Source organism: Cyprinodon variegatus, unplaced genomic scaffold, assembly GCF_000732505.1.
Source record: "Cyprinodon variegatus isolate N-32 unplaced genomic scaffold, C_variegatus-1.0 Scaffold1231, whole genome shotgun sequence".
In the NCBI taxonomy this organism is placed as follows: Eukaryota; Metazoa; Chordata; class Actinopteri; order Cyprinodontiformes; family Cyprinodontidae; genus Cyprinodon; species Cyprinodon variegatus.
In genome coordinates, this window is record NW_015151684.1 from 157,623 (window position 1) to 173,529 (window position 15,907).

Consider the following 15,907-nt stretch of genomic DNA (forward strand, 5'->3'; position numbering starts at 1 on the left):
GTTATCAGTTGGCATCTGTTGGTAACTTGTCAGTGAGTTAATGTTACTGGTTGGTCAATATTGGTAAAAAGCATGTCATTTGCCGATAGGGTTAGCTATAGTCTGCTGAATTTTGTTTAGATTTCCATTTTTTTTACTTGTACAAATTAACCTCCATTTTTATGGAGGTGGAAGTTTTTTTCTACAGGCTAACCTTGTACTTGCAGATGGAACACCTTCCTCTCCTTCATTGTTCCTTGTTGATCATAGATCTCCAGCATGTAAATTCCTGAGTCTTCCTCCTGCACTTTGCTGAAGCTCAGTGATCCGTCCTGAAGGAGTTGGCAGCGGCCATGGTGACACTTGGTGGTCCTGTTGTTGAGCAGCAGGTTGGCGTGTGTCCACCTGACATCCCTTGTTTTAGCCATCCTCTGGCTCTTGAGGCCGGATGGCAGCACAGCACTTTGACCACTGATTACAGATACGGTTAAGGTGTCACCAGATGAAGCTGGGATTTAGAAATTACACAGAGAGAACATGTAATGGATTAGTATCACACCTGCCAACCATGGCGGTGCTTATAGTGTTAAAGGAAAATTTATCTTTTATCAGAGTATAGTCTATTTATATAGCTAGAAAATAATTTAATTTAAACATTAAAGGGATTTCTAAATACAAATTCTTACATTGTCCAGCATTGGACCTAGGTTTGTCTTAATAGATAAAGATTTGCATTTTCTCTCTGTCTGCTTCAGGTAGATTTAGACAGGTCCCAATGTTTGTTGACAATACTAAAAACTTGTCGAAGCATGGTTATGCTTTCTAAAATGTATAATTTTATATATATATATATATATATATATACATATATATATAAGGTCATGTATATGATTTTTTTCATATATGTGATTTTTACAAGTATTTATTTGTATAATTAAGCTACAAATAAGTATTTAAACACCCATCTATCTGCCAGAATTGTGACCCTCAAAGACCTGTTAGTCTGCGTTCAAAATATCCATCTCCATTTCATTTATTATCTTGAATTAAATGCACCTGTTTGAGGCTGTTAGTTGCATAAAGACACCTGTCCACCCCATACAATCAGTAAGAATCCAACTCCTGACATGGTAAAGACTAAAGAGCTGTCAAAAGACACTAGATACTAAAGTGTACACCTTCACAAGGCTGGAAAGGACTATGAGGAAATTGCAAACCAGATTGGTGAAAAAAGGTTCACCGATGGAGCAATCATTCAAAAATGGAAGAGGCTAAACCTGACTGTCAATCTACCTCAGACTAGGACTCAATGCAAGATCTCACCTCGTGGGGTCTCAATGATCCTAAGAAAGGTGAGAAATCATCCCAGAACTACAAGGGAGGAGCTGGTCAATGACCTGAAAAGAGCTGGGACCATAATTTTCATGGTAACTGTTGGTGATACACTAAGACGTCATGATTTCATGAAAAAAAAAGAATGTTAATTGAAAGAAATGTTGAATGTTAGAACTGTAACATTACAGTCATATCTTTACATTGTTAACAGTAGTGTTTTTCTACACTGCTGCTTACCTTATCAAGGCTGCACTTAAAAAATGTAATTGAGAGCTTTTCTTAATTAAATCTCTTTGTGTTTACACTTGTATACAGAAGGACAAAATAAAATCTCTCTACTGAAACCTACTTGGAAATAAATCTGATTCTGATCTAGAGTCTTCATGGAGGAGTGAGCTAAAATCCCACCTGCAGTGTGTGCAAACCTGGTATAAAAAAAAAAAAAATACAGTAAACGTTTCAACTCTGGAATTGCAAACAAAGGATTCTGTACCAAATATTAACATTGATTTTCTCAGGTGTTCAAATAAGTATTTGCAGCTGTATCATACAAATAAATAGCTAAAAAATCCTATATTGTGATTTCTGGATTTTTTTTTAAATTATGTCTCTCACAGTGGACATGCACCTACAATGACAATTTTAGACCCCTCCATGATTTGTGTATGCATATGTATATACACATACACACGTGTGTATATATATATATATATATATATATATATATATATATATATATATATATATATCCATCTATCTTCTTCCACTTATCCGGGGTCGGGTCGCGGGGGTAGCAGCTTCAGTAGGGAGGCCCAGACGTCCCTCTCCCCAGCCACTTGGGCCAGCTCCTCCGGGGGAATCCCAAGGCCGTCCCAAGCCAGCCGAGAAATATAGTCCCTCCAGCATGTCCTGGGTCTCCCGCTGGGCCTCCCGGTGAGACATGCCTGGAACACCTCACCAGGGAGACGTCAAAGAGGCATTCTAACCAAATGCCTGAGCCACGTGAACTGGCTCCTCTAGATGTGGAGGAGCAGCGGTTCTACTCTGAGTCTTTCCGGATGACTGAGCTCCTCACCCTATCTCTAAGGGAGAGCCCAGACAGCCTGCAGAGAAAACTAATTCCAACCGCTTGTATCCGGGATCTTATTCTTTCGGTCATGACCAAAAGCTCATGACCATAGATGAGGGTAGGAACGCAGATCGACCGGTATATCAAGAGCTTTGCTTGTTGGCTCAGCTCTCTCTTCGCCACACCAGACCGGTGCCAAAACAGATCCCCTCAACACCTTGGCTGCACCTAGAAATTCTATCCATAAAAGTTATGAACAGAATCTGTGACAAAGGGCAACCTTGGGGGAGTCCAACCCTCACCGGAAACGAGTCCGACTTACTACCGGCAATGCCAGGATGAAAACTATGGAGAGATATTTGTGCCATCGGTTTGAGCGCGCAGGAACCAATCCGCAAAACAGGTCTGGCGCGCGCTTAACTCGGAAATCTATGGCAAGGCGATTGGGCCAATAATCGTCCGTACCGATTGGGCCAATAATCGTCCGCACAATAACGCGCAGTTCCAACCCGTATTTTACGCTCGGCTGTTTCTCCGCTCGCTCTATTCTCTGCGCTCGCGACTTGAGCAATGTATATTAATGAACCATACCATCAGCCAATCACGCTCAGCTTTTTTTCATCCAATGAAAGCATTCGTTCAAAATACTACATCCGGTTACTGATCACTGATTCTTTTACCCGATTTAAAAATAAATTCTGGAACTAAACAAAACACCATTCCTAATATTGGAATATTTTGAAGCATCCATAAAAAAACTTAACATATCCATAATATTTTTTTATCTATATATTGTTGAACCATACTTGATACTCTGAAATATCATCCTTATTTTTCTTTTAAAACAGCAAATTTAAATCCATGTCAATAGCAGGCAAAAGAGATGGATGAGGCAATGATCTAATAACTGTTTTACTGAAGTTTATTTGAGATAATTCAAGATATTTTATAGTACTATCTTCTGTCCATCAAATGGTTAGTATTGTTGAACAAATAACTGTAAGAGTTGTTTGATTTTCCTGATTGTATTTTTTTTTTCATTTAACCGGAAGAACAAATGCTTTCATTGGATGAAAAGAAGCTGAGCATGATTGGCTGATGGTATGGTTCATTTACATACATTGCTGAAGTCGCGAGCACAGAGAGTCGAGCGAGCGGAGAAATAGCCGAGCGCACAGCTGGTATTGAGCACGGAGAGAGCAGGTCAAGCGCGAGCAGAGACAGATCCGAGTACACACAGAGATGAAACAGTGTGTTGAGAGGGTTTTTCAGAGTTGAGCGCGCGTCAGACCGGTTTTGAGCGCGCGCTTGTGTTGTCTCACTGCGCGCTCGGATTGGTTCCTGCGCGCTCAAACCAATGGCACAAATATCTCTCCATAGAAAACTACACTGCTCCTCCTATCCAAAGTACCCTCCTTTCCAGGACCCTGGAACAGACCTTACCAGGGAGGCTTAAGAGTGTGATTCCTCTGTAGTTGGAACATACCCTCCGGTCCCCTTTTTTAAATAGGGGGAACACCACCCCAGTTTGCCAATCCAGAGGAACTGCCCCTGTCCACCCAATGTTGAATAGAAACGTTAAACAACACAGCCCCACAACATCCAGAGCCTTAAGGTACTCAGGGCGAATCTCATCCACCCCTGGGGCCTTGCCACCAGGGAGCTTTTTAACCACCTCAGTGACCTCAGCAACAGAGATGGAAGAACCCAACCCGGAGCCCCCAGGCTCTGCTTCTTCAATGGAAGACGTGCTGGTGGGGTTAAGGAGGTCTTTGAAGTACTCTGCCCATCGACATACAATATCCTGAGTTGAGGTCAGCAGCACACCACCCCCACTATAAATTCTGTTGGTACTGCACTGCTTCCCCCTCCTGAGACGCGGATTGTGGACCAGAATAACTTCGAAGTTGTATGGAAGTCTTTCTCCATGGCCTCTTCCGAACTCTTCCCACGCCTGAGTTTTTTCCGGGTATTCGAAAGACAGCTGTGGTTAGGATCTTGCTGCCATGGCTACCACTTATCTGTGGGTGGTTTGCTTTTGTTCCTCTTTATTTTGTTGTTCAATTGATCACCTGTTTGGTGAGATGGATCAGGGCCATTTTAAGTGAGTTATTTTGTTTGTGAGGTAATAATGAAACTTAGGTTACTAACGGTCTATGGTCATCATCACCACCAACATAACCAGCAGGGATAGACTCAACATGGTCGGATTCTGCAGCTTGCTCCTCTTCTTGGCAATCAGGCTCTGTGGAGAGGAAACATGCAACCCTAATGGTCAGAATGGGTTTGGATCACATGACTTCAGTCAGGTCTCACATCCTCTAGGCACACAACCATGTGGGCTGCAGCAGACATACTTCATTGACACACAGCAGAGTCACAAGGAATCAGATCATCAGCGACTCCAGCAGAGGCGATTATAGGAGCAGAGGTTTAGGGATGCTTACCCAGAGAGCTACCTGGCCAGACAACATTAATTTCACTGTTTTCTACTCATATTTTTTAAAGTTGTTCAGTGTATCATTCACTAATGCATGGTATCTGAGACATGTGCCAAGAACCTAACAAGAAAAGCAAAAAGCAGCATTTTTTAGAAGAAAATTCGAACCAATTAAAGATTTTAAATCAACTTTTTTCATGGAAACCTTTGAATCAGTTTTCATGAAATGTTTTTTTCTCTTTTGTGTGCCAAAATTACTTCCATGATATATTTAAAATAATCTACTGAATGAAAGGTTTTTCTATGCCAGTTTAACAACTGCTGTTTGGCCTGATGCCATTCTGTCGTTTTTCTTACCTGGTTTTTTCTGACCTTTCAATTTGAACACCTTGCTCCTCTGCTCCCCCTTTACTCCTCTCCCTCTTTAGACTGGCAATCATAAAATGGATTATAAATTCAAATAACTACAAACGGAAAGAAATGATAACGATTTACTAATGATTCAGTACATTTAAGTATTGATATTGACACAAGTCTCAGACGCATTAGTGCACCTCTCTGGTGAACATTTCATCAACACACCATCAATAGGTGCAGAAATCTGACTGAACATTTCAGAAAACACCCGAATGCAAAGATTTCCTCAAAGCGTTGGTCAACATTTTAGTTAAGGAGACCCATCTGACTTTTTTTAACTTGTTTTTTGTTTGTTTATTAATATTTCTGATGAACCAGAATATAACTGAAGGAGTTAAATAACCAAATACTTTATAGTTTTTACAATGTCACATTTTGTTTGTTTTTGTTTTTTATTGTGAAAAGCACATACAGTATTACAAAAACTACTCGTATTTTAGGGGTTCTTTAATTCAAATTAGGGTAGCTCTGGCCAAAAATAGGCTAAAAACGCCTATGGTCTGCAGTTTCTTTGTCTCTAGATGTATCTCAACTAGAATATCTACGTCATGTTCAAGAAATAAGTTTTTATCTGACAAAATTCATTCACTGAGGAAAAAGCTCCCATCAGTGGTGCTGCCAGGCTGCTGTAGTGGGAAGAAGTATTCAGCTATTAACCCTTGTTAAAAAAAACGGAGATTGATCGATTTCACTGTCGGCACTTTATTTTCTTATCTTTGCCAAGAGAGAACAGCCCTTACGGCACAGTAATTAGCCCTATTCTGACTAGACAGAGTTTGTCTCCCTTACTTATGCTGATGAAAAAACTGTGAAGGTTGTGTCAGAGTCAAATTACACACACTTTGACAAAGCTTGAGAAACAATTTAGCTTGTCGTGGGAATTAGTATGTTTTGTCTAAAGCCACCCCTCACTCAGACATTTTCTCAGCCTTGCAGGCGAAACAAACTGAGTAAAAACATTTTTCACTGGATAAATAGCACAAATAAATATATGACACAAGATAAATTAAGATTTTCCGACCACATTGCTAACAAGGTTTCCAGGGGAGAGCAGGAGAAACGGGCCCTCAGCATCACACCCCCTCTGCTGGCTCTCAGGTTCAGTCTGGATGCTCCTGCTCTCCTGGATTCACCTTTATGGTCAGTTTAAGGTCCTAACATCAATCTAATACTCTTATCATTGCCATCTTTATAGATAGATTTTTTAATTTTTCCCATTTGATGAGTGGATTTAGGCGTCATGTCATTAACATAAGGATTAACATCCTTGGTCATATAAAACTCCCGTTTACTGTGAATTATTCTACTGGATCTTCAACAGCTCTGATCCAAGGTTCTTCTGCTGTCCATCATGGTAGATGGAGAAGTTTGAGCAGAACTCACAGGAGCTGGAAGGAGTAGGCTGTCGGACAGGAAGTTCAGTGTGAGGTGAAGAACCACAGGCTGCTGAGAATAAACAGCCAAGCTGACGGTTCAAGCTCCACCACTGCTTCCGCTAACAGAACATCATAGTTCTTTAGTGTCCACATTAAAGACGACCTGGTCTCACCAGTATGTTATGATTCTGAACCTAGATATGAACATCATGTACTGGCCCCTCCCACCCCCCAGCCCCCACCCCCACCCCCCCAGATGCTGTGGGAAACCTGCTGTTCTATTCTTGGCCCCAGACACTCACCACCAACCTTTACAGACATGTCTTGTTTTCAGAGCTATGCAGACCTAAGAGGAGCTAAAATATGACACTTTCTAGATGGTTCTGCTGGACTCACTAAGACAATCTTCTTCAGACCCAGAGGTTCCTGGAAAACTTCTGCTTTGGATCAAAGTGAAATAGTTGGATCCAACTGTGAAGGAGAACTGTGAGAGTTCAAGCAGTCCCTTTCACCCCTCAGAAGCTAAAACAGCTGATTCCCATTTGACCCAATTTTCATCCCCATCTAAGTAACTCAATACGCTGCTTTTGGGTCCTTTTTTTGGTTCTGATCAGTTGGGCTTGTAGTTTCAGCGCTGTATGGCCACAGTGTCTGTTAGATCCGTTGGGTCTGATTCTGGTCTGTTCCTGTTGATTCTAAGGTCTCATCTGAACATCCAGTCTGTGCAATCATAGCCTAAAACAGATGGAACCAGCTACCCCAGCATGTTGGACTCCATCACTGAGAGCCCCAGTCTAAGCTCCTCTCTCTTTGATTCCATAATCGGATGTCGTTCTGACCCGTAGAACGACAGAGTGGTTCTGACCCGTAGAACAATAGAGTGGTTCTGACCCGTAGAAGGACAGAGTGGTTCTACTTACCTGAGAGTTCTTCAGAGGTCTGGTTGAGCTGCAGGATCAGAGACGGCGTGAAACCAAAATGAACAAAGCAGGAAATGAGACCAGAAGCAAGCGGCAGTCACCTCAATAGTTTCAGCTGCTGGAGAGAAACTGCAGAAAAACCCAAACACAGAGCAGCTTCTGGTGGTTCTGGTTCAGTCCTGCATCACTTCTGGTTATGCTGTCTGTCTGCAGGTGGTTCCGCTCAGGATGAAGGATCTAAAAGAGCTGTAGCTGCTTTCCAGGAACATCAGAACATGGTGAAACATTTTCCCCAAAGAGGAAAACATATTCTGGACAAATATCATCAAACATGGAGCTCAATATTCTAGCTCTAGTTTTTATATTGCTGATGATTTTGACTGAAAGGGAACAAACAATTTCACACAGACTGATCATTTCTCGTATTAATATGATGCAATTGTGACATCAGATTACAGCTTCATTGCAGCCCAAACATTAAATTAAAATGTCCAAATAAGCAGATAAATTATTTTTCTGTGTTTTATTTTAATCTGTTGCAAGTCCTCTTCCCTCCAGAGGGGAATGTTTAAATCTGCAGTACAGTGTTTAGGTTGCAGTGTTCAATGACTCTGATGTGTAACTTGCTCATTAACTCAGTCAGTAATCCTTTGCCACATTTGGCATCTCTTTCATGCCACTACCATGTTTGGCTTGTTTCCTCTTTGTATTTCTGCAAGATGAGTTTTTGTTCCTCTCAGGAGAAATATGGCACTCTCCCTTCGGCACTCATGGTTCTGATTGGACTGTTACCTTGAACCCACCCTTTTATTCGTGTTCACCACTGATCTCTATTTTTTTACTGGATTCCTGATAGCCCGAAAAAAGCGAAGTCACATGCTGCCATATTGGTACTCCCCACTCCCACGGAGATGCGCCATAGAAATCTGTAGCATTTGGCTTCAAAAACAAGCAGTTTTCTGGCTGTGGGAAGATGTTTCAAAGGTAATTTCTTAGTCAGTGGATGAACTAACCAAGAAAATCCATATGTACGCAGATATATCCTATAGTACAGTATGTAGCGTAACATTAGTGTCTTCTCACTTTCTTGGACTGACTCTAAGAGATTGACTTGGCTAGCCATTGACATTTTGTCTAACATTAGAAATTAGAAAGTAAATAGAAAGTAATATACAGTGAAATGTCAATGTGGTAATTCTTTATTGAGTGGATGAAACTGAAGTTTTTATAGTGCTTGTTGCATTTCTCATTTGAAAAAGTCATAGGCTGAAATATATGTGCTTAAGCTCTGTGGAGTTATTAAACTGGTTCATTAATTTAGCTGTATTGTAAATTTAAAGGTAGATTTAAATGCTCATGCATAGACACAGCATAAAAGTATATGACATGCATGCACAATTTGAAAATTGAAAGATTCTATAGCATTAACAGATATACACTTGTAATTCAGTCTCAATGTAAAATCTTGAAATTATATGCAATATGTAACTACCACAACAATGTCATAAATACATGTATATTACATGTACATCATCAATTTAGCACTTTTGGCACATCTGTATTATTGTACTCCATTAACACATTTATTTTGCTGACTGATTTGTATAATATGTCATATTACATTATTTATAGACTTCATACAGACTCCGCAATTTGATGTTCCATTTTTTCTTTTTAATTAAAGTAAACGACTGATGCTATGAAACAGCAAGTGTGTGTCAAAGTGATTAATTTATGTTTATTTTAAAAGTGTTAAGTCCCCCTGAACATAATCGTTGTTTGATGCTGTAGCACACATATTGTTTACATTGTGACCGGTCTAACTAGGTAGTACCAATATGTTGACCGGTGGCTTGACTTCAACCCTGTACTACCAATGGGCAATCAGCAATCCAGTGAATAAATAGAGAACAGTGGCATTCAGTTAATAACCAGCTTGGTGGTACCACCGATACCAATTGTTGTAGACTGTAACTGTAAACTGGGTAGACCCAGAGAAATCCTGATTGGTTGGGCCCGCTTCGAGGTAGGACTGGTCAGAACCGCTTTCCCCTCGATTGTTCTAATTATGCAAATATCAGCCCTTCAATTCAAGAACAAGCCAGGATGCCATTAAATAACATTTGAATGCAGTAATATAGGAGCAGCCTGTTTGCTGATTATGCAGCGTTATTTTTAGAGAGTGATTAAGATGCCTCTGAATATTTTCAACATTCTCTAAAAGGATTCAGGTTGTGGACACATTTTACACAGATCATTTAGAAAAAATACAGTGTCTTGGTTCAGCCTTTGACCGTTTTGTTTTGTTTTTATGACCGAAATTGCGGAAAACAACTAGCTAGAAGAGCGAGGTGCACGAGAACGCTGGGACCCTTTTACCACCTGGATCTCTGCTTTTTTTCGCCATCATGTCCCTCCATTGTCGGAAAAACTCTCCCCCACTTCCTCACCGCCTCGGCTTTATCTAGACCCATAGTGTATGGCACGGACCACGCTTCAATATTGGGCATAAATCAAAAATGTCTCCGTCAAGCTCACTGTGACACACAGCTGGAGGAGTATAACCAGGAAGCGAGGTAGGAGGGCAAAATAGGTTTAGCGCCACCGCAGCATGGGAGTCAGAATTACACCCAGGAGCAAATGGATAAAAATAGACCGGAGGGAAAAAAAAAGAACATGATTTGCTACTCTGCAGACGTGTCGATGCAACGGATTGTCGGCTGTTGGATCAATACAAAACAATTGTTATTTACACCCCTATTCCTAATGAAGGAGTTCTTATCTGTATTTGCCCAGAACCTTGACCACTGCATGTCGACACATGACTTACATGCAGGACGACAGTGTCTAACTTCACTTGCTCCTCTTCTATTGTTAATATGGTAAAGCCCTCTGGAGCGTCAGGCACCAGGCTAAAAGTGATACAAATTAGCCAATGAGCTGCTATCAGTCTGGGTTGCTGCTGCTGCTACTTTTAGACACAGCAGGCAAACCTGTGGCAAACCAGCGATGGGAGAGAAGGAGAAGATGATGAGAAAAAGAGAGCAGAGAAAGTGTGGATTGCTGGAAGAACTGAGGTGAACTGGTGAAGGAAAAGTGAAATGGGGTGCTCAAAGATGATCCTGCACATTTAGAGTATGTTTGGCTCAACCTGCTGCTGTGAACATAAGAATAAATATCAATCCAGGCTCAAAATGAGCACCTTTATATGTGCTTGAGAATGGCTTTGTCGCCATTCAATCCCAGGTTTAAAGCCAGGGCAGCATAAAGCCCACTGCTCTTATAAAGCCATAAAGAGAGAGAAAAAAGTAACAACAGTCATTTCAGGTGTTTTATAAAATATGTGAATCAGGAAATTGTCTACATAACAAACTGAACGATTTTTGTTCTCTATTTCAAAAAACACTTTAGATTTCAAAATGGAAAAATGTTTTTTCAATTAAAAAATTGTATAACATGGATGCATAAAAACCTAATTTTATTTCAGTGTTAAATTCTGTTCAAAGTAACAGATTATAATTAAAAATGTCTCTGGACTTTAACTGGTTGTTGTTGTCTTTATTTGGACCCCACAGATTTTTAATTGGTTCCCCCTAATCTAAAGTCTTCATCAGTAAAAGTTTACTGTAAGCGTTGCTATGGTTACAGGGTGTCGTTTTTCTGAGCATCCTGAATCTGGTTTTGATCCAGTCTCAGAACTTCTGCCCTCAAACCGGTCCCCCTGTTGTTCGGTGTTCTAATCACCAGAACAGGGCATAAGGTTAGGGTCCTACCGAACCATGTTTGATGCCATGAACAATCCATCAGAACCGGACACATGGCTCCAAAGCTCTAAACCAGTGAGACATCCAACAGAACCTCAGCTGACCCACAGAGCTCACAGGCTGGGCTGGTACCGATCTGGCTGTCTCTTGTTCAGACTCTGGATCTTGGCCCAGCCAAGATGTGTCCGGAAACAGAACCAGGGCCTGGTATCGTGTCTAAAGTCTGGATGGAGCAGGAGGGGATCAGTAAAGGTACCGATAGGTCGGATTATTGAGGAGCAGAACCAGTACTGACAGAACCTTCAGCAGGCCAGGCCCAGCAGGCCGGGCCCTTCTGGACCAGCTGGTCCAGGTTCTGCTAAAGACGGCGTGTCCTGGTTTTGGGTCGGTTCTGATGCTGTCTGGGCTGCAGTGACACCCTGAGTTCTTCTGGATTGTCTGTTCTATGAGGCGGAGGAACCGCTCCACCTGCAGATGGTCCCCAGTTCTGGTACTGTCCAAGACGCAGTGTCTCCCTTCACAGCGGGACAACAGATCCAAGACACAGCCGCTGGACCCGACCTGGTCCTGAACACTTCGGCCTCCCAGAGCGTCTCCGTGGGTGAACAGAACCACGCCGTGCTTGGAGAGGTTCCTGTCCAATGAGCGGGTCAAGAGCCGGAAAAGCCGCGAGTCAGAGGCGGACACCCGGCCGATCTTCACCACAATCACCAACACGTGAGGTCCTGGTTCTGCCAGCACCATGCTGGACCGGATCTTCTGCACCAGCCGGTCAAGGGTCAGATCTTCATCTGAAGGTCCAGAAGAATCCACCACGGTGAGTCGGAACCCGTCCAGCTCCACAGAACCGCTCTCCGCAGGTCGTCCAGTTCCATGGAAGTCACAGTCAGGCTCAAACCGGCGGAACCCAAGCAGAACGTTCCCAGCAGAACTCTTCCCGGACCCAGCAGGTCCGACCAGGATGATCCTCCTCTCGGTCAACCTGACGGATCTGTCAGGGTTTCCGACCCGATCCACATCAGGACCAGCTGCTGCAGGAACCTCCAGGAGTCCAGCCTTCTCCAGCAGCTCCTGGACCTGCCATCCCTCGCGGTTCTGGTTGTTGAACAGGTGGACCCGGTTGCAGAACCTTCTGGCCACCTCTGGGAGAGAGCTCTGCTGGTCCTGGAAGATGAAGTCCTGCAGTGAGGTCTTCCTTAGGCTGTCTCCGTGGGTGAAGAGCAGGAAGCAGCAGCTGAAGGCTCCATCTCCAACCACCCTGATAGCCGCCTCCAGCGACTCCCTCTGCTCCGTCGTAAACCGGTCCACCTTCAGAACCAGCAGGAACAGAACCGGTCTGAAGGTCTGAAGAAGCTTCTCGCAGTGGGACTGGATCTGCTCCTCAAACTCTAGGATTCCGGCCGTGTCCACGACTTGGAGCCACTTCCCAAACACTCGTCCCACCTCGGTTCTGATGGGGACGGTGCCGGGACAGAAGGAAGCTTTGGACTGGAACGCATCCCGTCCTAAGATGGTGTTTCCGGACGCACTCTTCCCCACCCCGGAGTTCCCCAGGAGAACCACGGTGAGATCAGCCTCTGGTTCTGGATCCATGTCCACCTGAGGGGTAGAAAGTTGGTCATCAGAACGGAAGATCACGATGATCATGACACAACAGAAATACAAAGAACAAAACCAGCCTAAAGCCGGGCATACACGATGCAATTTTCACGGTGATTTTCCAGTCTTGCCAGAATCTTTTAATCAGGCCAACTTTCAGCCTAATCGTGCGTCGTGAGTTGTGTAGTGTACAGGGGGTTATGAGGGGTGATCAGCCTCTCATGACCACCTCCCGATGAGGAATCGTAAGGTCAGGAGAAAATCAAACATGTTTGATGTTTTTTACCATCGTGGGCAAATCTCTCAGTGCGCATGCGCAAACAAGGATTTTTCTTTTTCTTCTTCCTCTTAGATGTAAACACAGAAGTATGGCGGGGGTGCAATGAGTGAAATGGAGTTCTGTCTGTAAAATTGACAGACCGTATTAACCACCTTTTGCTCAGCCATGTCTTTGTCCAAATATGTCGTCACCTTTTCTTTTTAGGGCTTTCAGCACAAATTTGCAATTGCCAAAGCAGCACGAGTCTGACGTGGTTTTAGTCGTACAGTGTGAGCAGGTATATCGCATGATAGCGTCATGCTGCACATACATCGTGATTTGTGTACGACTAAACCCTGCGGTTTATTCATACAGTGTGAGCTGTAGTTGTGTGCAACGATTGAAAAAAATGCACGCGTACGCCTGGCTTAACTGGAAAACTTCGGACATTTAGGACATCCCAACGTCACCAGTTGAATTTGACTTGATGCTTAGAACAGATCAATACATGGATGCACCATCAGTTTCTATAACTGAATAAAAACCAAACTGAGGTAATAATCCTCTCACAAAAGGAGAAGAGATACAGAGTTAGCTAACAGCTTCAGCTACTACTAGATGTGGAACGGTTCACAAAATCCACGGTTCGGTTCGGTTCACGGTTTCGTGGTCACATTTTTTGGTTCGGTATATGTTGATTGTTAGCCTGACATGTTGGTCATGTTGCTGTTAGCATAAACAAAACGTGTTGTACAATGCTTGCACACTGTTTTTATCCACAACTTTCTTTCCGCCGTCATCGTAGGTCACTCTAAATGCAAAGCGGTCCCATACAGCAGACCTATAAAGCGCTGCTGGTGCGTCTTCCAACTCCTGTTCTTTTCCACTCGCCATACCCACACAATTCTCCACAGCAACTGTTTTTTTCCTGCTACACCCGGATACGCTGCTTCGCTTCTTCTTCTTCTTGTTTACTACTGGTGGTTGGCTTTGGTCGCAGTACCGCCACCTTCTGCTCTGGAGTGTAAACGCTTTGCCTATGAGAAAAAGGAGCAGCGCATGAACCGAACGCAACACACGCGAACCGAACCGATACAGTCGAACCGAATGGTTCAGATGGTTTTCATAAACCGCTACATACCTACCTACTACAGCTAGAAAACCAGTGATAATGGCCGAAATCTTGGTGCCCTAGGTGCATAAAGGTGTTACCAGGTTAGCTTTTTATCACCTGAAGAACATTTTGAGGAGTAAGAGGCTTAGACTTTTATTTTGTCATTTTGTATACACGAGTGTAAACAAAAAGAAATTTAGTTTAAAACAGCTCTAGACAATTTCATTTTTAAAGTGCAGTCTTGAAAACAGTAATAAATAGATACAAAGAATAGTAATAGACTATTTTTATTAATAACATAACCCATTTTAAACAACATTCAGCAGTCTAATGGCAGTGGGGAAGAAACTATTATTGAATCTGCTGGACCTGTATCGGATGCTTCGATTAAAGGACTAATGTCCAAGCAGGATCTAGGAAAAGTCATTCATGCATTTATCTTTAGTGGAATTAATTACTGCAACAGTGTCTACATACAGTAGGTTTGCCTAAAGAGTCCATCAGACAGCTGCAGCTGATCTAAAACACTGCTGCCCTTGTCTCATTAGAACTAAGAAATTTGAGCACATCATCCCGGTTCTGAAGTCCTTCCACTGGCTCCCTGTAGCTGAAAGAATTTTATAAGATTTAAAATCCTTCTGTTAGTCTATAAATCACTGAATGGATCAGCACCTCGTTACATAACAGATTTGTTATTATTAGGTTTTGGTCCAACTGTTTTATTTGCTTTACTACCTTATTTAATACGTTTTTATCGTCACTTTCTGGTTTGAATTGTCTCTGTACTGAATTGTGCTACACAGGTAAACTGATCTTGTCTTGTCTAGGATATCTGGACCCAGCTCATCTTAAGAGATCCAGCAGAACCTAAAACCCAAGGTGGTGATCACCTCTCTTTGGTTCCTACACCTTCTAAAATCTGCTCCACCTGGAGTTCTGAAGGTCTGAGGAGCTTTGAGAACTTTGGCTCAATCCAAATACCTAAGATTCTACTTCCTCTTCCCGCCCTTTGTCCTCATGGCTATACAGTAGAACTCTATCCAGGTAGAAGAGGAGACTTCTACTCTGCTGCTCTACTACCCAAGGACTATAGGCTGATTTATACTCAGAAAACAGGTCATCTGCGTGGGTCGCAGTGAACGCAAATGTACCCCCGCCCCTCCGTAGACACTCTGGTGCACCTCTCTAAAACTGTAGGTGATCACAGACAGGAGGCCTCTGATTGGTCAAATCTACATTCGCTCTACACCATGAGTATTTCCTGTTTGGTATGTTACCGGCTTGTTTTGTTTGAATGACCGCCACTGTGGAAAACGACTGGTGAAGATGGACCAGCTAGAAGAGTGAGGTGCACGAGAATGCTGGGACCCTTTTTCCACCTGAATCCCTGCTCTTTTTCACCCTCATGTCCCTCCGTAGTTGCACAAACTTGCCCCCACTTACTCACTACCTGGGCCGTATCTACACACACAGCTAGTTTGTATAGTTTGAATAACATAGCGCAGGCTGTGTTTCAATACTGGATATAAATCAAAAAGATGGATGCTAGCAGTCATCTCTCTCTCTCTCTCTCTCTCTCTCTCTCTCTCTCTCTCTCTCTCTCAGATCGTGCTCCCTCATCTTGTGTCTCTCATC

General features: G+C 42.8%; 2 protein-coding genes across 2 annotated transcripts in view; both read right to left on the reverse strand.

The window, feature by feature from the left end:
* Positions 1-4,720, reverse strand: part of LOC107102288 — a 9,431-nt gene extending 4,711 nt beyond the window's left edge. The window contains exons 1-3 of the mRNA XM_015401531.1: positions 4,700-4,720; positions 4,535-4,628; positions 194-487 (exon numbers count right to left, since the gene is read on the reverse strand). Of these exons, the coding sequence (XP_015257017.1) occupies positions 194-487; positions 4,535-4,628; positions 4,700-4,720 (409 nt within the window). The remainder of the gene's footprint in view (positions 1-193; positions 488-4,534; positions 4,629-4,699) is intronic.
* Positions 4,721-11,118: 6,398 nt separating this feature from the next.
* Positions 11,119-15,907, reverse strand: part of LOC107102289 (GTPase IMAP family member 8-like) — a 6,606-nt gene continuing 1,817 nt past the window's right edge. The window contains exon 2 of the mRNA XM_015401532.1: positions 11,119-12,899. Within this exon, the coding sequence (XP_015257018.1) occupies positions 11,544-12,899 (1,356 nt within the window). The 3' untranslated portion in view covers positions 11,119-11,543. The remainder of the gene's footprint in view (positions 12,900-15,907) is intronic.